The sequence below is a fragment of the Neomonachus schauinslandi genome, chromosome 12 (genome assembly GCF_002201575.2).
Source record: "Neomonachus schauinslandi chromosome 12, ASM220157v2, whole genome shotgun sequence".
NCBI classification, from domain to species: domain Eukaryota; kingdom Metazoa; phylum Chordata; class Mammalia; order Carnivora; family Phocidae; genus Neomonachus; species Neomonachus schauinslandi.
Window position 1 is genome coordinate 16,723,853 of NC_058414.1, and position 24,879 is coordinate 16,748,731.

The window sequence follows — 24,879 nt, forward strand, 5'->3', positions numbered from 1 at the left end:
TGCTGAACAGCGAGAGGAGCTTTATTTTATTGATGCTAAGAGTCAATCCCTTTTCTCTCCTTATATGATCTTATAGAAAATATAGGGACAGTTTTTGACTCATTTCTTATAAGAATGCAGGGCTTAATGATAAGCATTTTGTTTTTTACATTTCATACCAGAGTTAACTTTAATTTTTTTCATTCTTTTAATTCTTATTGCTCTGATTTTATTTTTTTTTATTTAATTGTATCTAAAATTTTATGCTTTTAAAAGTTGTCTTACATTCTCCTTAAAATAAGGCAAGATATAATTAAAGTGTAGCATTTACCAATTTTGCTTTCCTACTTTCTTAATAGTTTTTGTTGTTGTTGTTTTTTAAAGATTTTATTTATTTATTTCACAGAGAGATAGCGAGAGCAGGAACACAAGCAGGGGGAGTGGGAGAGGGAGAAGCAGGCTTCCCGCCAAGCAGGGAGCCCGATATGGGGCTCGGTCCCAGGACCCTGGGATCATGACCTGAGCCGAAGGCAGATGCTTAATGACTGAGCCACCCAGGCGCCCCAGTAGTTTTTGTTTTTGTTTTGGGTTACACACTCTCTTGAGGATCTTAATGAATTTGTAGCTGTTTGCTCCAGGGAAAATGCACATATTCACAAATTCATGAATTTTGCACACAATTTCGTTGAACTTTATGAGACTCCAGGAAACCCTAAACCAAAGTCATTGTTTATCTGGAATATATTATTTGGAAATGTTTTTCTGTAAGGTGGCTATATCTGATTACCTGTACTCTTGTTTTTATATATTTAAATTGTATTCAGTAGCAGTCCATTTTCATCAACAACTTGTTATGGATTGGTTCTGTGATTCAGTGGAAATGCTAAAAAGCAAGAGTGATAACAGAAGATAATATCAGTGTTGTTGGAAAGAATTCTTAGTGAAAAGGTTAATAAGAAATGTTTCCAGGGTGGTGTTTCTGCAATACCATTTGAAGTATTTATTGAGTATCAGTGTCACTTAACTGTTATAAAACAGAATAGGAAATTAAATTTGTCATAAATTATCAAAGAGTAGCTGAATATTCCCTAAATTGTGTTGATGGCACAAAGGAAATTATAATAACAAATGAAAATATTTAACTGGACCCATCTACCTAACTTGAGTGACATATGTTCAAAAGATGCACAGAATACAGTTTTTAGTATAGTGTATAGTTTTTAGTATTTTCACTGTAATTATTTTAAAAGTAATTCTTATCCCTTATGTATAGTATTATGTTTTAATAGAACTTTTGTTCTGAAATGAGCAAAAATGTGCCTGTACAGTACTTTTGGACAGAATAAAGTGACATTACAACAAATGGTAGCTGTGCAGTTTTACAATTAACTGTTGGAATGAAGTAAAAGTAAATAGCACTTTATAGTGTCTTGTTTCATGTTTGGTACCATTTAATCTTACGAGTGTATGATTTTTAAAGGAAACTTTAAAGGCCTAGATAACTTCTTTTACGGAAATAGAACTTTAGGAAGATAGACGTGGCTCCAACCCTATTTTATCTCCGACAGGCTGTATGAAGCACAGCAGGTCACCTAACTTCTCTGAGCATGTTTTCTCATCAGAGGAAAAATATCAGCAAGACTTCCCTCTGAGTCTTGGTGTGAGGATTCATAAGATGATAATCTAAAGAATTAACACAGTAACTCATTTATTACCACAGTAAGCATTCAATAAGGTCAATTATGATTATTATTGAAAGACTTCTCACAGAGAAAACTAAACATTGTGGATTGAGATAGTGTGTGGAATTCTAGAGGGAGAATCAAAATTCAGTCCTGTTTCAGGTTTTCAATGCTATAGGTCAACAAGCCTTGCAATATACCTACTACATGCCAACTGCAGTGCTAGACCTTTTTCTAAGTCACTAATATTCATATTTCCATAATTAATTTCCTCCTAACATGAAAATAGTGTAGGAGTGATTAACAACTAAATACGTTAAAAAAGGGAAATGCCTGGGGAAGAGGCACCAGTTGAGTATGGGTCATCAATTCTTCAAGGACCATCTAACTTAACAAATGTAGGACTGTGTACAGCTGTGCTCATTCACTTAGGCGACAGCATTTATTGAGCGCCAACAGTGCACTTTCTTGACAGTGCTGCACAAATAAACCCTCATCACTCTCTCCCGTACTATGCTTTACTTTCTCTTAGCACTTACCATCATCTGTAAGTTCAGTGAAAGCCAGACTTCAGTGGTTCTTATTCCTACACCTGGCACATAGTAAATACCCAATAAATATTTCTTGGATGAATGAATGAATGAATCAATGAATAAATAAATAAAATTTTAGTTCTTAGGAAGCAAATGTCCTGCTGGATTATAGTATATATAATTCAACTAAAATTTTATTTGTTAAAATGAAGTAAGCTTAAAACTTTTTTCTTCAGGAAGGCATTATGGCCTAAACTGAGTTCAGAGCTGCTTCTGTACCTTTTCATTATTGGTTACTTGACTTAATCTGTCACTTTGATATATAGTCTATCTTCGAGTATAGAAAGTAGTGGTTCTTCAGCTTTAGCGCACAAATCACCCGAGAGTATTTATTAAAACTTATTAGTCAGAACTGCAACCACAGATATTCTGATGCATTAAGTCTAAGGGGGGAGAGACAGAAATTGGAATTTCAAACAAGCACCATAGAAGAAGATTCTGATAGAGGTAAGTTACATTTTTTGTTTTTGTTTTTGTTTTTATTTTTGGTACAATCCACTGATTTTAATCAGATACCTTCAGTTTTATGTGCACTCATTTATGTGTATGTGCATGTGTGTGTGTTCAATTCTGTGTATTATTTTTTTAATTTTTTTTAATTAACGTATTTGTTTCAGGGGTACAGGTCTGTGACTCATCAGTCTTACACAGTACACAGTGCTCACCATAACACATACCCTCCCCAATGTCCATCACCCAGCCACCCCATCCCTCCCACCCCCCCCTCCACTCCAGCAACCCTCAGTTTGTTTCCTGAGATTAAGAGTCTCTTACGGTTTGTCTCACTCTCCGATTTTGTCTTGTTTCATTTTTTCCTCTCTTCCCCTATGATCCTCTGCCTTGTTTCTCAAATTCCACATATCAGTAAGATCATATAATAATTGTCTTTCTCTGATTGACTTATTTCTCTTAGCATAATAATACCCTCTAGTTCTATCCACGTCATTGCAGATGGCAAGATTTCATTTTTTTTGATAGCTGCATAATAGCCCCTTGTATATATACCACATCTTCTTTATGCATTCATCTGTCGATGGACATCTTGGCTCTTTCCATAGTTTGGCTATTGTGGACATTGCTGCTATGAACACTGGGGTGCACATACCCCTTCGGTTCCCTACATTTGTATCTTTGGGGTAAATACCCAGTAGTGCAATTGCTGGGTCGTAGGGTAGCTCTGTTTTCAACTTTTTGAGGAACCTCCAGGCTGTTTTACAGAGTGGCTGCAATAGCTTGCATTCCCACCAACAGGGTAGGAGGATTCCCCTTTCTCCACATCCCTGCCAACATCTGTCGTTTCCTGACTTGTTAATTTTAGCCATTCTGACTGGTGTGAGTTACATTTTGAAAAATACTCTCCTCAACAAGATACATGGGGTTGGAAGTTTAAATATTGTTGACTTCAGTTTCACTAATATTTACTCATCAGTTGGTATGTATCAGGCACTTTTTGGTTACAAAGGTTACAGTGGTATTACAGACTCTTATTGTACTGGGTGGATTAAAGACAGTTTTATAAAATTAGGTAGCTATAGTTTGCTGGCATTTTGTTGCTTATAAGAAGTGATAGTTGGAAAAAATTTAATAGCAGAAGAAAGACTACAGTTTTTTAATAATTGGGGAAAAAACTGTTAAAATGTAGACTATGTAAATGTGTTACATTTCAGCCTGTTTTAAGACATTAGCAATTTTAGGGGCTCCTGGGTAGCTCAGTCGTTAAGCATCTGCCTTCGGCTCAGGTTGTGATCCCAGGGTCCTGAGATCGAGCCCCACATCGGGCTCTCTGCTCAGTGGGGAGTCTGCTTCTCTCTCTCCCACTCTCCCTGCTTGTGTTCCCTCTCTTGCTCTATCTCTCTCTGTCAAATAAAAAAATAAAATCTTAAAAAAAAAAAAAGACATTAGCAATTTTAGAGTGAAATGCATATCTTTGGGTAGATAAACAATATATAATATATACACAGTATGCAGTATATGACAGGTGGGATTGTGTATAATATTAATGGATGTGCTATATATATATGTATATATATATATGTGTCAATCTCCTATGTATTTCTCACTCTTCTAGTCTGTGTCTAATGTGGTCGGAACTCTCATTTGTTAGCATTAACATTTTTAAAAATTTATGTTAAATTAAAAAATTTTCATTTGGCATCTATTATTAGTATTGTATGTCCATAGCTGTCTGAGTGGAAAGCAGTTATCTATGATCTTAATAATAAGATTAATTAAGATTCTCTTGCTCCTTTTACTTTCTGCCTTGAAAAATTGGTGGATGTGCTTTGGTAGTCTGCCTTGCTTAATGCCTCTCAGAAATATATGACATACTGCTTTCATGGAAGCAGGGTGAGGAAACTGACCTCAATCCCAGATAGACTCAGCTCTCTCTCCTCCTTTATCTTACTTGATGCTTCAGGGTTTGATAGTGGTAGGAGTTGATATTGGTGGCAGTGACAGGAATGACAGCACTTTTTACCACTTGCTGGTGGAAGTACAAAGCTGTCATGCTTGAAAGCCATGGATACAGCTTATAGAGGTCTGTTAAAAAAAATGTGTGAATAGAAGGGTAGAGATACTTAGGATTATTTTCACACATTATTTTATCATGAGCAAGGGGAGAAATATTGTTTAAGTTTGCTCAGCTCTTTCTCTCCTGCAAAAATTGAATATTCTTTAAAAGGTGAGAGTTTTCATATTAAGATGAGCCCAGTTTTCCATTTACTTCTCCATCTCAGTACCCCTCTGTTCCAAACGTTTGTGAGTTGTTGTAACATCCTAATTTGTATTCTACTTTGTATCGTGAAAAATGTTATTATATTACTAATCTGCCCAGTTTATTAACTGGGGTTTCTTTAAAAAAAATTGCTTTTTCATCTTTTTGAATGCTTTTTAGAAAAAATCTTCAAGGTAGTTTTCTTCTGTGAACTCTAACCCACAATTCCATATTTGCATTTTACTTCTCTAAGAGCTGAGCATCTCTGAGTATTTTACATCTTTTTCCTACCTTGTCTAGGTTTAATTATCTCCTTTTTTCCCTCTTTTATAATATGGCCCGAGCTCCCTTTTCCCCTAACATTTATTATTAGTCATCTCATGTTTAGCTTTCTTGAGTTCACTGCTGTCCCATAGGGAGATTGCTTACATTCACAAGGAGTACATACAAGTGTCCTTTTCTGAGATGTAAAGAAAATAAGCTCCAAAAGTTTTCTTTAGTTTTTTTTCTTTCTCATCTTATTTAGTGAAAAGGAAGAAAAAAAATACATTGTCTTTTTCCTTGCTTCTTCTCCCCGTTTAGAAAAATAACCTGTCTTACAATTTGACAAGTTACCTTTCTTACCTTTTTCAAGATGGTCTTGAAATGTAGCTTCAAATTATTTGATTATAATAGAAAACAGTTTAAGTATTTGATATTTTATCATTGTCATTTTTTAGAAATATTGCTATATGTTTTTTAATTTTTAAAAATTATTTTTATGCAGCCATTAATAAAGAATGAAGGAGACATGTATATGATGAGTTGGATAGATATTCTTAATTATTAGGAGCAAAGGATGATATTTATATTTTTTACTTTATATACCTTGGCATTTTTCCATTGTGTATAACTTTTTGTAATTAAAAAATTACTGAAGAAGAAAATATGTGTTTAGTGGAAAAACTGAATAAACCAATATGCAAAATACAGATATTCTAAAACATCAGTTTGAATTTTTCATTTTGAATAGTTTGTAATAACTAGAACATTCTTGAATAAGGTCATTTATTTCACTTAATTGAATTTTTTGCTTTGCCAGAAATTCTTTCTGGTTATGTCCTTGTTATCCATGTACTTTATGCAAAACAATTTAAAAGTTCTTAGATCATTGAGGATAATCTAGTTTTTTACGGGTTTTTTTTTTTTTTTTTTTGCCATCATTTTTAATTCTTCAGTTTCCTATACGAGTTGTCTTTTTAGTCGGTTGACATACCCTATTGATTCTGCCTTCACGTTGCCTGTCACACGTGTACGCTCCTCTGCACAGCTACGGCCAGCACTGTTTGCCGGGCCTTTCATTACCTCTCAGGGTGATCGCCGTGGCTTCCCGTCTTCTGTGTCTTACCCAGCCAACAATTTGGTTTCTCAGTTTCCTGAGATTGATTGATTGATTTGTAACTCATTTACCATTGTCTTATTCCCCTGCTCAGATATCTCTGCTGGTATTTAAAGCCTTCTTTCTGTTTTTGGCCCCACTTTAACTTAGCAGATCAACTTCTCACTATTGTATTACTTTTCTTCTAAAGAGAACAATTCACCATTTCCAGATCTGCTTCAGTAGCTTTCCTCAACAGTGCTTTTATTTATATTGTTCTTAAATCCAACATAATTCCTTTCTTCTTAAGTTTATTAAGAAGGTTGCTTTTTTTTTTTTAATAGTATTTACTGCATTCTGCCTTTTTGTAGGTATTGCCAGACTTTTAACTACCTTGATTCTAGGTTAAGTTTCCAGGGTAATGACTTTATTCCATATGAATATGCGTATCTGCCATAATGCCTTCTACATTGTAAGGATTCAAATATTAACTGAATTACAAAGCTTACTTAAATGTACAATCAAGATGTAATAAAACTAAATGTTTTATTGACTTTGGAAAGTAGTCTTCAAATTACTGTGTTGACTAAAGCCTGACTAAGCACCTGTTTTCTTATCTTCTGGTTTTCACCTTTCAATCTAATCTCAGTAAATGAGGAGTTTGATTTTTAATGCCCAGAGAACTTAGATTTTGCTGTCATTTTATTTGGGGGATTAAAAAATAGACAAATAGGCCACGTACCTAAAAATTGACTTACCATGGTGAGAAGTACAGAAATATTACGGATGGCATTTTTTAAAAGCATAATTGTAAATTCTTAAATTTTCATAATAGCTTTGAACATCTGTTGGGACTAATTGGCAGACTAATGACCTCTTGGAATTAGCAAGCAATGAGCGTTCCATATCTTATTGAGCTCATATTTGGTTAGTTCTTAAAATAATAGTTCTTACTTCTGTGGTTTTGAAGAACTAACCCCGTTAACTGTATATAAATTGATGCCTGTGTCTGTGATTTGTAGCATATGGGTGGGAAAAAATATCATTTTAAGAAGGATCCCATATTGAGTTTACTGTTACCTCTATTGCTTTTGCACTTACAATTTTCATTCTAACATGAAAAATTAACATTAATATTTTTTCCCATGAAATTATTAGAAATACAGTGAAAGACATACACATTTTGGTGAAGCCCATCATGAGGAAAATAAAAATACTTCACCTTTTCATAGAACAAACACTTAAAAAATAGTTGTCTAAGCTTCTCATTCTCTCATTCTCTCATTTAAGCTGAGGTCAGTAATTGTAAGCATATTTGTGACTTGTTTTCAAAAGCTGAATCTTTAATATAAGTATTATTTTGGTTTACATATTACATACTTTTTAATATTAAAAAGCTGTTAGAAGTTGTTCGGTAGGTATGAATTTTCTTTGTTGTAAATCAGTGGGTGTAATTTTGAGTACCTGAAAGTTCATTACAGGAGGGCAAAAATGCTTGTTAATTGTCTGTTCCAGAGTCAAGTGTAGAAATAATAAATAACAGTTTAGAAGGCAACATTATAGTATTTGCCATTTATTATTTTGTTAGATTTCTTATTACAGAGAACAAGAGGGCATGAAAGCAGTTTAGGCAAATATATTTAAAAATGTTTTTTAACCGAGTTCTTTGGCATGCTTATAGATTTGAAGATTAAAAATATTTAAGACACAGAGGGCTTCTCTTAATATGAAAATTCTAAAAATAGTCTAATTTTTATGAAGATTATAAAACTAAATACAATTATAATTTATGCTTGGAAGTTTAAGTATAAAATTAGTTTAAAAAATTTTTAATGGATATATTAGATATTCCGTGCCAAATATGTTTATTGAATGAAAAAAAGTTTAATACCCTTATCTACGAAGTCTTAATTTCTCTACAGGGTTCTGAAAAATGTCTTACTTTCTTATGCTACATTTTTTCAAATTGAAGCATTTCTTTAATTCCATAAAAGTAGAAAACAAGACAGAAGGATACTGTTCCTTTGCCAAGATGTGACATGTTAACATTATCAGAAATAAATCACTGTTAAATATCCCAGGAACCTCAGTGAATTCAAGCTATTGCATGGTGCTCATTTCCCTCAAGGATTAATGTATTCAGTAAACTAGACTGGGTCAATCTCAACCTCACTTATTTACACAAAAGTGATATATTATCGAATTCCTTGACATAAAGTTTTATTTAAAGATGAGTTGCTACTTGATTTAATGGATACAGTATTAAAAAAATAGAATAAAAAGTTGTACAATCAATTATAAGGTAGCAAGAACTGTATTTGCTTATTTAAGTATAACTTATTGCTCTTTTTCTGATACAGTGATAATTAGCACTCATTGATAGATTATTGGATTATAACAGTTGGAAAACATTTGTTTGATATGAGATTCCCAAACCTGTTATCTATAGTTAGGATTAGTAATTTTCTAGTTTTCCAACATGAATTGAAGATGGGAGACACAAAGATTAAAGTTAGATTAAGTGGTGTAGAGTAAAAAAATTGACAAGATTTATTGCCACTTAAATGATTTTAAGAGTGGAAATAGAACTATTCTATTTTGAAACATTTGGAAGTTATGATAGTATAGGAACCTTGTGTAAATTTTATTACTCTTAAGTTGCTATGTATCTAAAATTAGAAATCATTGGCTTTGTAAAGCTTCTCTACAGTGATAGAAAGTCTTTTTTTCTTTTATTCAGATTTTAATAGTTGACTTCTGTTATACAAAAAGGCTGATTTGAATAAAGTTAGGAAGTTAGTTTATTTTAATGTACTGGTTTTTACCAGTATATTAATCCAGAGCATTTGGCTTAGACTCACGCAAAGTGAGGAAGGAAGAAAGAGGCTGGTGCTTTAGTTTTCTTCCTTCCCTTTATTGTCAGTGTATTTTGTATATTTATAGGCATAGTGCCCTTGATCTTAGAAAAATCAATCTCTTTTTCATAATAATAAACTTGAATTTCAAAATTTCCCTATCTTAGAGTGTATATATATAGGGTTGTTTCTTGGTTCTTAAATTTTAAAATCCTGATAAATCCTACAATTTTCTGTACTCAAAAAAAAAAAAAAAAGGATAAAGTTTCACACATAGTTCATTATTTTTGATGCATCAAATATTATAGCAGGTAGACTATACCAGAAAACATAAGGTAGTGACATAGAAAATCCTGAATTATTTTGTTTGGAGACCATAATTTTTGCTCTTATATTAAAGTGCTATCCCACTTGTCATTTATACAAATATATCTATAGTTTGTGGCTTAGAAACAAATACACTTCATAAAAAAAAAGAAAAGGATACCTGTGTCATTACATTTTGAAGTTATACACTGTTTTAAGGCTATGTATTTATTATTTAGAAAATATGACTTACATGAATATCTTCTGATGGACATAATATTGACAAAAATACACAATATTACTTTAACAAACTGCCATGCAACAAATACACTGTAATGAAGAAATTGAATATATATGACCTAATCTAATCTTGACATTTACATTGAAAATTTACAACATAACCAATACTTAAAATGTTTTTTCTTATATTTGGCAGTAATTTCATTTTTTTACAATTTAAATGTGGGCTTAATGAAACTTAGATGTTTCCCTAGTCTGTGACAACCTGAGGTACTAAACATTTTTCTCTTATTTCACTATCTTCAAAGGTAATTTTTTTGTTTCTTTTAGGATCGATCCAAGAATTGTGTATTACAGCATTATTAGGCAGAGGATCAGCTTCCACTATAGAAACAACTCGCTTTTTCATTTTACTTTTCAAGACCTTTTGAAATTTTTGTCTAGTAAATGCATATAATAAAGGGTGAAATATAGTTGTTCCATAAGCCATGACTAGAAAACACAACCTTAATTTTACTAAAAGGTCACTTGGGCCTAAACATAAAATAGTGGTATTTAAAACAGAAATTGGTGTCCAGCAGAGAAGAAATGTAGAAATAATCAATAAAGACATCCTGAAGACTCTTTTTTGCCTCTCCCGTCGTTCACGGTGTCGTTTCACAGCTCGCCGGAGGGCAATTATTACTGAGACTGAAGTTCTTACGCCAAAGACCACATTTCTCCCACCACTGCTTTGTGACAGGTCTGTAGTCTCATGCTGCGTGGTTAGAGAAAGTGTCTTTTTCTTTCTTGCTTTCTTCTTCTGCCCTGTGGAAAATCTTGTGCCGATTCGAATATTAAGAGCCTGAAGGATTTTGGTGTATGTGATTAACATTACTATGACAGTGAAAAAGAATATTGGGATCTGTACTAGCAGGTGATAATACATTCCCAGTTCAGTGTAGTATTCATTTGTACTGACACACAAAAGTGTCTTGTTTTCCCATGTATTTCCACTTTGAAGACTGAAAAAATTTACCTCAATAAAGGGAATCAGGAAAGAGAAAAATGAAAAAATCCAAATGGATATCATTAGCATTACAGCTCTGCCCATTGTCAGAATTCGGTTTGCAGGTTTCACAGAGATGTCATATCTGTCCAGAGTGATAGCAAAAACGTTGATTGCTGTTGAGACACTTGCAAAAGATACACAGGCCTCATGGAAACAGCAGATGAGAGCAGTGTTACTCTCCAGTGAAAGCAGAAGGATAACTATTGTTAGAGGAATACATCCCACACAAATTATTACATCAAGTACATGAAGATTCATGGTAATAATGTTACTGACAGAGTTGATTAAGTTGGATTTCATGCAGTAAAGTACCAATACGGTGAGGTTGCTGCCAAGTCCCAACACAATTTCTAACATAAGAAATCCGGTGAGAGACACTTGAAAGCTTAATGGGTATGATAGTGGTTGGTACATATTGGTGTTGATGTCATCGATGTCATCTCGCACTGTAATGTTAGATTCAGACTGCATGTTGATTTCCACAACGGGAGAAAAACACATTCTTTTGGAGCAGTTCGTGTTTTCCCTAGAAAGTGAAATAGAATAAACTCTTTTGATATTTGGCAATTTAAAGGACGTGTAAAACATGTGTTTTTTGTAAAAAAAAATATTTTTATTGTGTACTTGGCTTAATTTTTAAGTTTCTAAACTATTAATGGCAAAGGTAGAATTAGGAGAATCAAGGTTGCATTGTTTTGATATAACAGGAAATTGGATTCTCCCTTTGAAGGTGATTGTATGGGGAATACTCCTGTATAGTTCAAAATTACTTAATATCTCAAAAAGATTTTCCTCATTTGGGTTTTTCAAACTTATTGAGATACAGTATATTTCTGTACAATAAAACTACCCAGTATGCAGAACTAAGTTTAGCCTGGTGTTTTAAGATTTCATTTTAAACTGTTGTGTGTAGGTGGGTAATAGATGCTATCTTAATATGTTCTAGCGTAATTAGTGTTGGTGTAATTATTCTCCTGAGATTTCAAATGAACAGGACAAGTGTTCATTTAAAATGATAAATGGCACAGAGCACTAGTTCTTTAAAACCATTTTGTCCATGTTCTTGGTTGAAATTCTTAAGAGTCTACAGTGTGCTTGGGGATATTTGGAGCTATTTCCCATAGAAAGTAGGGAAATGATAAATATTACATATTTTGTAGTGAAAATGCTCACCGAACTTTATAATGGACAAACTTATGTTATAAAAATTGGATGAAAAAGGATATTAAAGTATAACACCACAAAACTTGGTAAAAGAGTACTAATCACTACAATGAATGATTTATTTTGTGACCACACCCTCTCATTTATTGTGGAAGAAGGAAATTGAAATTTAATATCATGTTAAGAAATAACCATTTTTGGAGTGGTTTAAAAGACTATATCAGTTGATTTTGTTTGTTTAAACAGGATTTTTAAAGTAAAATATGAAATTTTGGAAAAGGAGTATCTGAAATCCATTTTCTGAGGAATCTTTTAAAGTTTACACATTCCATGTGAAACCTTTTGTATAAATCACCCAGTGTGTATAATTTTGAGGAAAATTAAAAAAACAAGCTCTTTTGCCAATTCATGTAAATCTATAATATATAGAGGGTTAGAATAATTTATAAAAATAATGTCTGATTTTCTGGGCTAATATGTCAGTAATGAGTATATTCACTTAAAATATAAAGTCATACAACCAACTATATTTCACATTTCAAGTACAGCATTTTGACTGCAAAATCATAATCAAACATAAATTATAAAGGCTATAATAATTTCCAAAATTCATGTTAACCTTTAACTTGATGTAACCTTTGACAGCTTTCAGAATACTATTTTATTTATCCATATTATTTTAGGGGCAATATTTCAGAAACATTGATAATATTATTAATTCCTTTTGAGCTTGGTATAAGGTATTACTAGAGGCATATACTCAAGTGAAAGTCTTAGCTAACAGTGAAATCCTATAAAAATGGAAAATTTTAAGTGTGCCAAATTTTCGGAACTGACAGATTAAACATCAGGTCTTTGTCACATCAGTTAGATTTATAATTAGATAAAGCAGAAATGCCAAGTTAGAGGGTAACTAAGTAAAATGCATCTCCTCTAGAGCAAGATTGTTTTCTTTTGTAAATGTTAAACAGTGTGGTGGGGTGCATGCATCTTCTGACCTACCTGTTTGCTGTTGCCTTATGGGCCTTTTGGCTCACTATAGCAGTTTTTCACAAATTGGTACATGATGTCATTGACAGATTTTGACATGAATTTTTACCTGACAACAGTGAAGTAGCTGTGTTTTATTTCATGTCTTGTAGAAATTCTTTCATTTTCTCTCCAATACTTCAAACTGCATGAATTGTGAGATTTAGTTGGCTGATGAATTTCTAAAGACCAGTACAAAATATTTGTGTTTGTTTTGCCTTAAAAAGTCACGACCAAGAGAAACTTCCTCAAATGATAGGAATTATATTTCCCTTTGAGGGAATATATGATAGTCTCTCTTTATTTTCCAGAACATGTGAAAACACACGGTTTCTAGCTTCTAAAATGTATTTGGACATCCTTTTGTTACAAATGTAAATCTGTTTCTATAGCAGTCCTCGTTAGTTTGAAATGATTTCTTGATCACATAACTTGCTTTATATTATAAATCCAGTCCATGTTCTTTTGATAAAACCATCTGCTATTTAATTTGATTTGTTTTCATTAGAAGAGGATGCATAGTCATAAAACTTAGATGAAAAAATCCTTTAGTAATATCAGCTGCTACGAATATCTGAATATTTAGTGCAGAAAATAATTGATAAAGCTTTATTTAGCTTGCTGCTAATGTATGGCATTCTCTTTTTGGCATTCTGTGCCTCATTGTTTCTTCAGGAAACAGCTCCACAATCCTGGTATATTAAAGTGTAAACTCCCCCTTTAAGAATGCTCACCATTTTGTTTTCAGGCTTTTGCAGTTAAATTGTTTTTCTTTTTGTGTCTATTTTATATAGCATCTTCTTAGGATGATTACTGTCCATGTGTTATATCCCAGCAGTAATGTGGACCTGTATTTTCTGGTTTTAACTCCTTAATGTCTTAAATTCATGTGTTAGAAGAATATCCTGCAGTTTATGGTTCAGGCAGCTAGGAGATGTTTGATCAGATGCATTCTTCATATTGTCAGTTGTAAATACTGAATTAGCTGCTGTGGGCCCTTGTGAAAAAGAAAAAAAATGGTTAATAGGGTTCCTAATAATTTCCAAAGAACGCAAAGTTACTTTAGTTTTGTTGACTTTAACACCATACACAGTATTCATTATCAAAGTAAGTAAACTGTATTAGTAGAGCCACAACTTATGCATAGATTTAAGGGATTCTGTAAATATTTTCTTTTCTTAACAGAGATTGCAAATATTATGTTATTTAGTAACAGAGGTAACATAAATATAACCATGAAGGAAAAGCTGCAGTTTTAAAACTAATTTCTGCTCTCCGTTTAGAAGCTAACCTATGTTTTCAGAGATTATGAGCAATTAGCATACACTAAACATACTGTCGTTCTCTCTTGTCTTTACAATAAATTTAACACTATTTCCTACTGGGAAATATTGTAGCTTGTTTAATTATTAGCACATGGTTTGAATATTAACTGATTAAAACAGATTCCACAATTAGATGCTATAAATTTCCACTGATGAGTTGTTCATGTAGTTGAAATGTAAAAGGTAATGCAAAATGTAACTGCAAATTAAATAATTTTCAATGAACATGCCCAATAATGAACGTAACCTAAAACTGAGTAATAAATAATAGCTAAATAGTAAACCTGGTCCTTTTAAGAAATATAAGCATTTTTTGAGTACTTGAGAAAAACTATACTGATGACATTAAGAATATTTTAGTAGGTCTGAAGTGACTTAAAAGCTGATGTCTTCGTAGTGAATCAACAAAGAAAATTTTTGGTATTTAACATTGCACCCTAAAAAAAGTACATTGAAAATGTCATGTCTTAAATCAATCTAAAAAATACATGTTTAACAATAAATAGAATTAAGCAAATAAACTGTTAAAATTAGGTTGAAATTTTTCAAAGTAATTTTACCCCACTATGCCAGTTCAAAAGCAGCTTATACTGTAATAAGGGAACACATCTTACCTCCGCTAAAGATTTGATACATTCCTGATGTAGTTGAAGCGTTTCCAGTTTTGATTGATTCATTTGGTTCACTTGTTAGCAGAGGACTGGGGGAAGAGGGTCATAAACATCTCTTCAGAAAAGACCTTAATGAAAATATGTGTCTGTACTGTGCCATTGTCTCAGCAGTACTGCTAATGTATGGAACGTGTGGTGCTGCTTAGAGGCTGCTGCAGTCTCTCACTCTTCCTACTGTGAAATCAATAAGCATCTGAAAAACGTAATGAAGTAATTGAACATACTGAAGGCTTCTTGTCTCCAGAGACAACATTTAGATTCAGTCTCTCTAAAAAGGAATGGCACTGCTTTTCAGAGGAAAGCCTGTTCTGGGCAGCTTTTGCAGAATGACAGCCTACCTTGTCGCTCGCTTCTCCCCACTGCAGAGAGATGCAGTGCATTCACTAATTTTGATTGGTCAGTTGTATTGGGCTTAAACCGTGCTTCATATGTATAGCAGGGATTTCCAAACCCCCCCCCCCCAACTGTTTTATATAAGGATGCTTTTTTAAAAGGCTATATTTATAAGTGGTTGTATGCTGCTTTTAAATAGAGTATGAATAAATTGGTCTTTTAAAAATGTGTATTCTATTCTGGTTTGTTGTTCACTTATGCCAAACAAAAAATGCAGGAGGGTGGAAGGGGGCAAGAAAGAATTACACGGTAAAAAGTGTATATTCTTTATGAAGCCTAGATGATTGCACTCAAGAATATTTTAGTCGTAATATATGTTTTTGGTTGAGATTCTTTGTTCTACAAATAGAAACCCACTGCATCCTTACTGTGAACCACATTGAATTTCAACTAGTTGGTTTGTATTCAAGTCGTCTTCTCTGTGTATTTCAAATTGTTGTGAGCATCTCAAGGTGGTAAACCTTGTTATGACTGCAGGATTCATTCAGGTGTTCATTCATTCCATTCATTCAGAATTTTAATGAAGTTGTTCCAAGGTGGTTCTACTCTAAAATGTTTTTTTAAAATTCTATTACTATTAACATAGTCTCAATATATAAAGATTTAATCATGTGCTTTCCTTTCAGATCACTTCTCCGTCTTCACCTTTGGTAACCTTTTTATTTAGTAGATATATACTGATCATTTGCCATAGTATTTTATTTCAACTGGCTATTTCTGTTTTTAACCTGGGCACTTTTAATGGATTGCTGTGCCTTAAATATTATATGTAGCTATGTGCTAATGTTATCAGGTAAACATATCAGTAAAGGAAAAAGAAGTTAGTAGTTATGTGTCTTCATAAGTTATATAAGGCTAAATTATTTTAAGATAGATAGGTTGTCGAGAGAATAAAAACAAGTAGAAGTAATTAACTTAAAATATAACTTTAAAATTAAATTTCTATTAACTTTGTTTACCTACTCTCAGTATTGAAGAAAATGCTTTTTTAGATGTAAGTATATGAAGTGGCTGGATTCTGTTGACAAAATAGAAGTCCTTGCAAATGACTGAATTATTAGAATATTGATCACTTATTTCCATTATTTTAGGAATATTAATATTTTTAAAAATGTATGCTAAATTTTTAATTTGTAACTGGAATTGTTCTTTTATAATTTTAAAAAGCAGTATACATTTTTGTAATCTTCTGGTAGTGTTTTAGCTTCACAGGGGGCTGGCTGAGTAATATATGAGTTTTGAATTGCATTTGTATAGAAGTTGAGAGTGGTGTGGTGGAAAATTTTGTTGTGAATTCCTAAAATTTTATGCACAGCTTTGGTAATGCTAAAAATTAAAATGTTGTTGTGCTACTTTTCATGCATTTTGAAGGTTGCAGAAAAGGATGTTGTTAGAATGCCAACCATGTTGAAAGATAGTGTGCAAGCACACGCACACACAATGTTATTTTAAGGTTCAGACTAAAACCAGAGCTTCAAACTAAAATTGGAGAAAAGATATTAGCTTCAATTGAAACTTGTGGTGGGGACAAGAAATCATTAACGTAGTGAAATACACAGAGTGCTTTTCTGCCAAAGAGTTCAAGTATGCTTATGTTTATTATCAAAATATCCCTATGGAGTAGAGGCAACCAAGGCACAAAGAAGTTTAATGACCTGAAAAAGTCTAGGTAAGTTAGTAGCAGAGCCAGTGTTGGAACTCTGTAAGCTCCTCCCCCCTCCCCCCATCACCCCATCGTTGGCCCCCTCTCTGGAAAATTCTGAAGCTACTTGGGACTTAAAATTGGATGATTGGGTTCAGTCACTGCTTATTAGTTATATGACTTTTGGCAAATCAAGCATTCTTTGGGACACAATATAGCTTTGATTCTTTTTGTTGAAGTTTATTTCTGTGTTTTCTTTAGCCCTCTGTAATACAGTGTTTCCAAGTTATACTCAGACTATTCTGAATAAACAAATTCTCTCTAAGAAATAATGGCAGCAAAAAAGCTCAGATTTGGACATTGCTCATTATTCCCTGTGCAAATAAGTGACTTGTGATTAAGGATACACAAGATATCACAAACAGCAGTGTTTTTATTGCACACAACATTTAGTATAGTTTTCCTTTTAAAAACCATGAATTGTTTTAGTGATTTCTTAGCTGGATAATCCTAACTTCCTTTGTTTTATTTTTAACAGAGGTGAAAATATCTAAACCACTGGATTCAGAATTAGATTATATTGTTTTCACGAAAAATTTAGTGTCAAATTACATGTCAGAATTTACAAAGATTCTTATTTCCATAGTAACAAATTTTTACACTGTGCATTTAATATATTTTGTATTTATATAGGATACTAATTTTGAACAACTGGTGACTTAAGACCAGATTTTATGTTATAAAATAATTTTATAGTTTAATTATTAATTAGCTAATTAATAACCTAGAAAAACAGTTTTAACTTGCAAATGATAACTAAGCAATAGATATGAATCTAAGACCCCAAATATCTCCATTAAAATCCTTTCACCGAGTTCTGTTTTTTTGTTGTTGTTTTAAATATTTTGATTGCATAGGGATTTCAATTCCTAACATTTTTGATATGGGAGTCTGATTTTTAATTGTATACATTTGTTCCCGTAAGTTTGAACAGCCGTGAATGTGAGAGAGTAATTTGTTGTTCACATTTACATTGCACTGTTGATACCAGGTCATTCTTAATCCAGCTTGTGTCTGATTCTGATGCTACTTTTTTGATGATTCTGAGTTTGTAAGTAAAAAAAAAATTCAACTTTGTGAAATATTGTAATTAGCCACTACTGAAAAGTGCTTTGAAACAGTTTGCAAAATATATATGCAAAAGCAGTTTCTAATTGCTGAAAAAATCCCCTTTTAAAATTGTATTGCTTCAAGGGTGCTTTTTCAATGAATACTTGACATAGCTAACTCTCAGGTATCTCTGATACTAAAGCCCAATGAAGAAAGGATTATTTTGGTTTAAAGGTAATTCAGAAATTTCATTTGGCTTCTCAACTTTAAATTTCTTTCATAACAAATGTTTTACCAGAAAAATAGAAATGGACCATCTGCTGAAACCTTCATCAAGTGGGGAGTAGCCAAGGTAGTAGAGTCAGCAATGTTGGTGATTCATTATTGGTATGAGAATAATTGAAAACTGATTATAATTAGATAAAGTACATGCATAAGAATTATATACTTTTAACAGAAAAACTCCACAAAATGTTTCTCCCCAGCCTTCCTACTTCACCTAAGTTGGACATTTAAAATTTTTCATTTTTATTTTTTATACTATATTTTTAAGTCATTTGCCAGCATCACATATATTATGAAAATAAATACATGGCTTTCCTTTCCATTTTCTCATCCGAACCTAGATTTTGGACCCTGTGACTATTACTACTTTTTAGTTTCTGTTTGTTGTCCTAATGTTGGCATGTTGTTTCGGGGGCCTTGTCTAAGTTATTAACACCCCTGCTCTCAATGTTTTGGGTTTCTGTTTTCACTGACTTATATTCCTCTTTACATTCTTAAATATTATGGATGCTTTTTGTTAATGTTTTTCTCTTATATCAAAGAATTATACAGTCATGTTTGTGCTTTTTTCCCTCATTGGCTTCTCTTCTTACTTTTCTGTTACTTCATTTTCTTTGTAAAATTCTCCTTTGTGGTTTATTATGCAGAATCACATTCATTTCTGTGTCCTGAAACCAAGTCAGTCATTGAACTAGATAATATATTTACCAAAGTTATGGCAAATCCCCTTGTTCGTGCTGTTAATGAGTCCTGTGATCTAGTGGGAGATGTGGAATGGTCATGGATGAACTGGTGGTCTGTTAGGTACTACTTAGGGTACCTGTTTGGGAAAATGGATGCATTTGCACAGTTTACTGATAGTAGTTAAAGGCTCTGCTCACTGGTGACCTTGTGCTATTAAAATACAGCAATATATCTTTAGTTACTGCTACTTCTAGTCCCCATTTAGGGATATACTATCTACAAAAAGTTCTGTGATTTTGATTGATAATGCAGATGACTTAAGGATCAATTTGGGGGAGAATCGACTGCTTAAACAATATTGAGTCTTTCTTTTAAAGATTTTTTTTTATTTATTTATTTGAGAGAGAGAGAATGAGAGAGAGCACATGAGAGGGGGGAGGGTCAGAGGGAGAAGCAGACTCCCTGCCGAGCAGGGAGCCCGATGCGGGACTCGATCCCGGGACTCCAGGATCTTGACCTGAGCCGAAGGCAGTCGCTTAACCAACTGAGCCACCCAGGCGCCCTGAGTCTTTCAATTTATGGACACGGTGTCTATTATTTTTAGATCTTTGATTTATTTTATTAGTGTTTTATAGTATTTAGTTTATAGATCCTGCACATATTTTGTTAGATTTGCACCTAATTATTTCTCTTCCTTAGTGCTATTGAAGTAGTACCTAATTTTTTTGAAACAAAATTCCAATTTTTAACTTTTTGTATATAAAAATAGGGTATTTTCGGGTGCCTGGGTGGCTCAGTCGTTAAGCGTCTGCCTTCGGCTCAGGTCATGATCCTAGGGTCCTGGGATTGAGCCCCGCATCAGGCTCCCTGCTCGGCGGGAAGCCTGCTTCTCCCTCTCCCACTCCCCCTGCTTGTGTTCCTGCTCTCACTGTCTCTCTCTCTGTCAAATAAATAAATAAAATCTTTAAAAAAAAAAAAAAAAGAAATAGGGTATTTTTTATTGACGTTGTATCCTGCAACTTTACTAAACTCATATATTAATTTGGGGGCTTTTTTAAAAATGAAATCCATGGGGCGCCTGGGTGGCTCAGATGGTTAAGTGTCTGCCTTCGGCTCAGGTCATGATCCCGGGGTCCTGGGATCGAGCCCCACATCGGGCTCCTGACTCAGCAGGGAGCCTGCTTCTCCCCTCTCCCTCTGCCTCTCCCCCTGCTCATGCTCTCGTGCGCACTGTCTCTGTGTGTGTGTGTCTCAAATGAATAAATAAAAAATAAATAAAATGAAATCCATGGTATTTTCTGTACAGGTAATTAATATCTTCTGTAAATAGAGACCGTTGACTTATTCTTGAACCACGTGTGACTTTTCTTTCTTGTGTTATTGTCCCGCTTAGGACTTCTGGTATTAGATTTGATAGGAGTGTATTGGGAAAAGCACCCTGCCAAGAGCCCTGAGCATTCCTGAATGTCCTGGGGTATGCCGGGTATTGCTGGGTATACCAAGATTGCAAAGACCTGACTGTTCTTTATCTGGTCCAGTTCTCAGGGTTACGTTTAAAGCTAGCAACTTTGAGGTATGCAGTAATGACTCCCCAGATAAAGAGCAGACTTGCTTCTGCTTGTTATAAAAATGGTAAATTTTCTAAGCTCAGTGTTGTTTGGCTGTAAAGCAAATCCACTGTATACAGAGTATTCACCTAGGCCCCTCTGCCAAGGGAACTTGAATGGGAAGGTGAACTGTCACTGACATGATCCTCTTACTGCTTGCTGTGTCATGGGTATTAAGGTCCTTTCCTTGTGTCCCAGGCATGGTATGTCTTCTGCCAGCATCCATGACAAGAACAGACTAGCTTCACAGCTTGCAAGTAGAGTAAAATCCTAGACCCTTCATGATTTTTGACAGTTTTGGAATAAGGTCATGATGTTGACAGAAACATGGCTTCCTGCAAGAAAAAAGACAAGTGCCCTTGTGGGCCAGTTTAGGGGATATGAGATCCAGTAGCAAATGCTCTTGTTGAAGTGAGAAGCTAGTAGATCTCCTACTGACTTACCCATTAATGAATATTTAGAGGCTAAGCAGTGAGAGGTAGAACAGAGCTTCCTGAATGATGCTTTGGTTGATGCTTACTCTCTAGGCTAGAGAAAGAAAGTGTTATTATGTCAATAAGGCAGTAAGCCTCTGGGCCCTAGGCAAAAGGCAGTATGGCTGTAGCTGCTGAATCCAGGGGTTCCCAGACTAAAATAAAAGGTGTCAGCAATGAGGATGGGTAGACTGAATACATTATTACTTTATTTGTTGAATTCGAGTAGGCAGTTTGAACATATATGTAAGTCTTGCTTATTGGTGCAGAGCTACTCTTTGTGCCCTCTGATTCCTCTCTCTCCCTTTAATCTCAGCTGCTTAAGGTAAAGCCTGGTATGGTACAGAACTTCAGGGATGGGGAGAATTCAAACTTTTACAGTTCTGTTGGATAGGGTGCAAGCACCATCCTACCTGGTCCAATGGGGAGAAAGCACACGAGATGGCAAGCGAGGCTGAAGGCTCTGAGGGCTGCATGGTGGAGCTATATCAGTGTGTGCAGGGCAAATTAAGGACGCCCAGGCTCTTGCAGGAGCTGGGAGGCATGCGGGAGGAAGTGGCACGGACCCTGGGGTGAGGAGCCAAGCAGAAGAAAAGCCTCCCACCACTTCAGTCTTCCTCTGCAGGCTAGCTAGCTTCCCCCACTACCCGACTACCATGTACGCCCCATGCTCCTGGTCAGAAAATCGTGTCTTCTCCTGGCAGCTATGGCTGTAGTCCCTTTTGTGTATGTGTTAAATTCCTTGGTCTATGTTCATGCAGGGGGGAAACAGTCAAATTCAAGAAAAGCTAGAGTGTGGGTGGAGTCTCAGGGCCTGTTCAGTATACTGTTGTTCTGGCTTCCTCTGCCAAGTGTATATTTGGTATTGCCGTTTTTACTTCTACATGCTTACACTGTGAATGCTTATGAGTTCACAGGAGATTCTTCCATTCGTGGGATGCTGCATGTCCCCTCCCTGAGTGATCCAGCACAAACAGTGGATTATCCCTAGAGGACAGAAAAGAAAAATCACAGCTTTAGTTAAAGACACAGGGCTGCTAAGGTACTCAGGCCATTTCTTAGTACAGCAGTGCCACCTGCCTGACCCAGCTACCAAGTGCACCTCTTTTGAAAAGGCCTACTGCTCAGGTCTTGTTAAAACTACACACCTGACCCATAGACTCCTTGCAACTCTCTGGCATGATATTGCCATTTTGAGGGTAGGTTAATTCAGACTTAACAATTAACAAGAAATGGACCCAAGAAATTGCACTGATCAAATGAAAATGGTTTGTTCAGTGATGCAGCCAGCCTGGCCTTAGTGTCATCTTGGTGTTGCATGAAGGGGTGGAAGTGACCCCTTTTGGGAGAAACCTTATCTCTTACCCTGAAATAGCATCTCTCACTTCTTAAAGCAAAGACCCTCGATTAGTGGGGCCCTTGATTCACAGAAGTTCCTATAGATACCTTGGCCTGGTTCACTTAGAGTTCAACCCAGATGTAAGCTGATGGTATCCATTTTGCTGCTGCAGCTTTTCAACCAGTACCAGCTACAGAAAACAGAGTGGATGTCACCACTCGACTCTGTTCTCATAGCTCTGACCAATACACCCCTTGATGAACATTGTAGGTGTACTTAAGGACTCTTGGGCTTCTTGGGTTGTTGCCAGTAGCCCAGCCTTCAGGTGTGCCACTTGGAAGATCAACAGATCAAAAACATCTCTCTTTGGGGCTGCAGACTATGGAAACAAATTGTGGCTGTCAGTCAGTTTGGCTTACTCAAGCCTGTACTTCCCAGATTGCTGCCATTTCTACCCAGATCCATTACTGTTTTGGATATAGCAACTTACCCATCATAATAGACTGGGCAACCACTGTGTTCTGGGTTTTGGGAAAGGGGACTTCTCAACGTCCCTTCCCTACTTCCGCTTGTAGGACTAATTCTTTTTTTCTCCCCCAGAGTTTTAGGTTTTGTTTTGTTTTGCTGTTTCCTTGCCCTAGCTTTAATGGGTTTTCAACAGTATCCAGAGAGTGATAGGATTTGTTGCATTTCCTTCAGTGGTTTCAGGCCTTTTTTCCTCCTTGTATTAGAGATGGTGGAAAGGATCCAGGCTGGACTTTATGCCTTGCTCTCAGTGGCTGCTACTCTCACTACTCCCATGCCAGGAGGGGTGCTTTCCCTAGCCTTTTCCTCTGCACCTAATCTTTTTGTGTGTGTGTGTGTGTGTACCTGGTGAGGTTTTTGAACAACCTTTGTATACATACGCCTTTCCTTTTTTGTTTGTGGCCTCCATAGGTTCTATATCTCTTGCTAGCACACATTCAGTCTCTAGCAGTTCATTAACAGCCTTAGCTGAATTACTTTTACTGGTATCCAGTATTGTTTTCCTAAGGGTGCTCATGTCCTATATGTTCTTCAAGGCACCTGTTTTTCCTTAGAGTTTGAGTTGGTTGGTTGCCCTATAACCTCAGCTGTCCTGGCAGCTATTTACCGTGATAATAAGTTAATGTCATGACCCACTTGGTCATGGTAGAATATCCAATAAGATATTGCATGATTTTATTTGCAAATATTTTGGTAAAGTCTTTTGTCTGTATATTCGTGAGAGATATTGATCTGCCATTTTCTTTTATTATAATGTTTTTATCTGGTTTTAGAATGAGGACAGTGTTGGATTTGTAAAGTGAATTGAAAAATGTTTTTTCTTTTTTTAGTTTAAAAAAATGTGTGTAAGATCGAAACCAGTCCTTCATTAAATGTCTGGCAAATTCAAAAGAGAAAATACTCGAGCCCAGGTTTTATGTTATTTAAATCTTATAGTTATAAATTCAAATAATTTAATAGATGATGGATTCAGAGTTTCTATTTTCTTGTGTCTGTTTTGATGGTAAGTAAAGTTGAATAACTTGTTTATATCATTTAATTTGCCAAATTTATTAGCATCCATTTGTTTTTAAGTTTCTCATTATATTTTAGTATCCGTAGGATTGGTACTGTATCTCCCTTTCATTATTGATATTGGCTATTTGTATCTTCTTTTTTTTCAGTTTGCCTAAAGGTATATTAATTTTACTAATCTTTTCAAATAACCAACATTTGGTTTCACTGTTCTTAGTGAACAGTGTTTTTCTTATTATTTTTATTTTATTGATTTCTGCTCTTACCTTTAGTATTTCCTTCCATCTACTACTTTGGTGAAAGTATCTTTAATAGACTTTAATCTCTCTTTTTTTTTTTTATTTGAGAGAGAGAGAATGAGAGACAGAGAGCATGAGAGGGAGGAGGGTCAGAGGGAGAAGCAGACTCCCTGCCAAGCAGGGAGCTGATGCGGGACTCGATCCCGGGACTCCAGGATCATGACCTGAGCCGAAGGCAGTCGCTTAACCAACTGAGCCACCCAGGCGCCTCAGACTTTAATCTCTTTTTATCTAATGTGTGCTCGGTACAGTTTACCTACGTCTCACAAATTCAATTATGTATATCACTCATTTTAGTATGCTTTTTAATTTCCCTTGTATTTCTTTGCTGACACCTGGGTTATTTTTTTAAAAAAATTTCAATTTCCAAATATTTGGTAATTTTTCTAATTTTTTTATTATTTCACATTTAATTCCATTAGGAGAACATAATTGGTAAAATTACAGTTTTAAAAAACATATTTAGGTTTGTTTAATGGCCCAAAATACAGTCTGTTTTGGTGAATGTTCCGTATTTGAAAATAATGTGTTTTCTCCCATTGT

General features: G+C 34.7%; 2 protein-coding genes across 2 annotated transcripts in view; one reads left to right on the top strand and one right to left on the bottom strand.

Annotated features, from left to right (window-relative positions):
• The window catches only part of COG5 (component of oligomeric golgi complex 5), a 305,665-nt gene that overhangs the window by 73,621 nt on the left and 207,165 nt on the right, over nucleotides 1–24,879 (top strand).
• On the bottom strand, nucleotides 9,461–13,013 carry GPR22 (G protein-coupled receptor 22). Its single transcript, XM_021682936.1, has 2 exons — nucleotides 12,943–13,013; nucleotides 9,461–11,302 (listed from the first exon to the last, which is right to left on the bottom strand). Exon 2 carries the CDS (start codon nucleotides 11,275–11,277, stop codon nucleotides 9,976–9,978), a length of 1,302 nt encoding a protein of 433 aa, XP_021538611.1. The 5' UTR covers nucleotides 11,278–11,302; nucleotides 12,943–13,013; the 3' UTR covers nucleotides 9,461–9,975.

Excerpts from the sequence above, each read along its gene's own strand:
- GPR22 (XM_021682936.1), bottom strand. The coding sequence starts at position 11,277 with ATGTGTTTTTCTCCCGTTGTGGAAATCAACATGCAGTCTGAATCTAAC.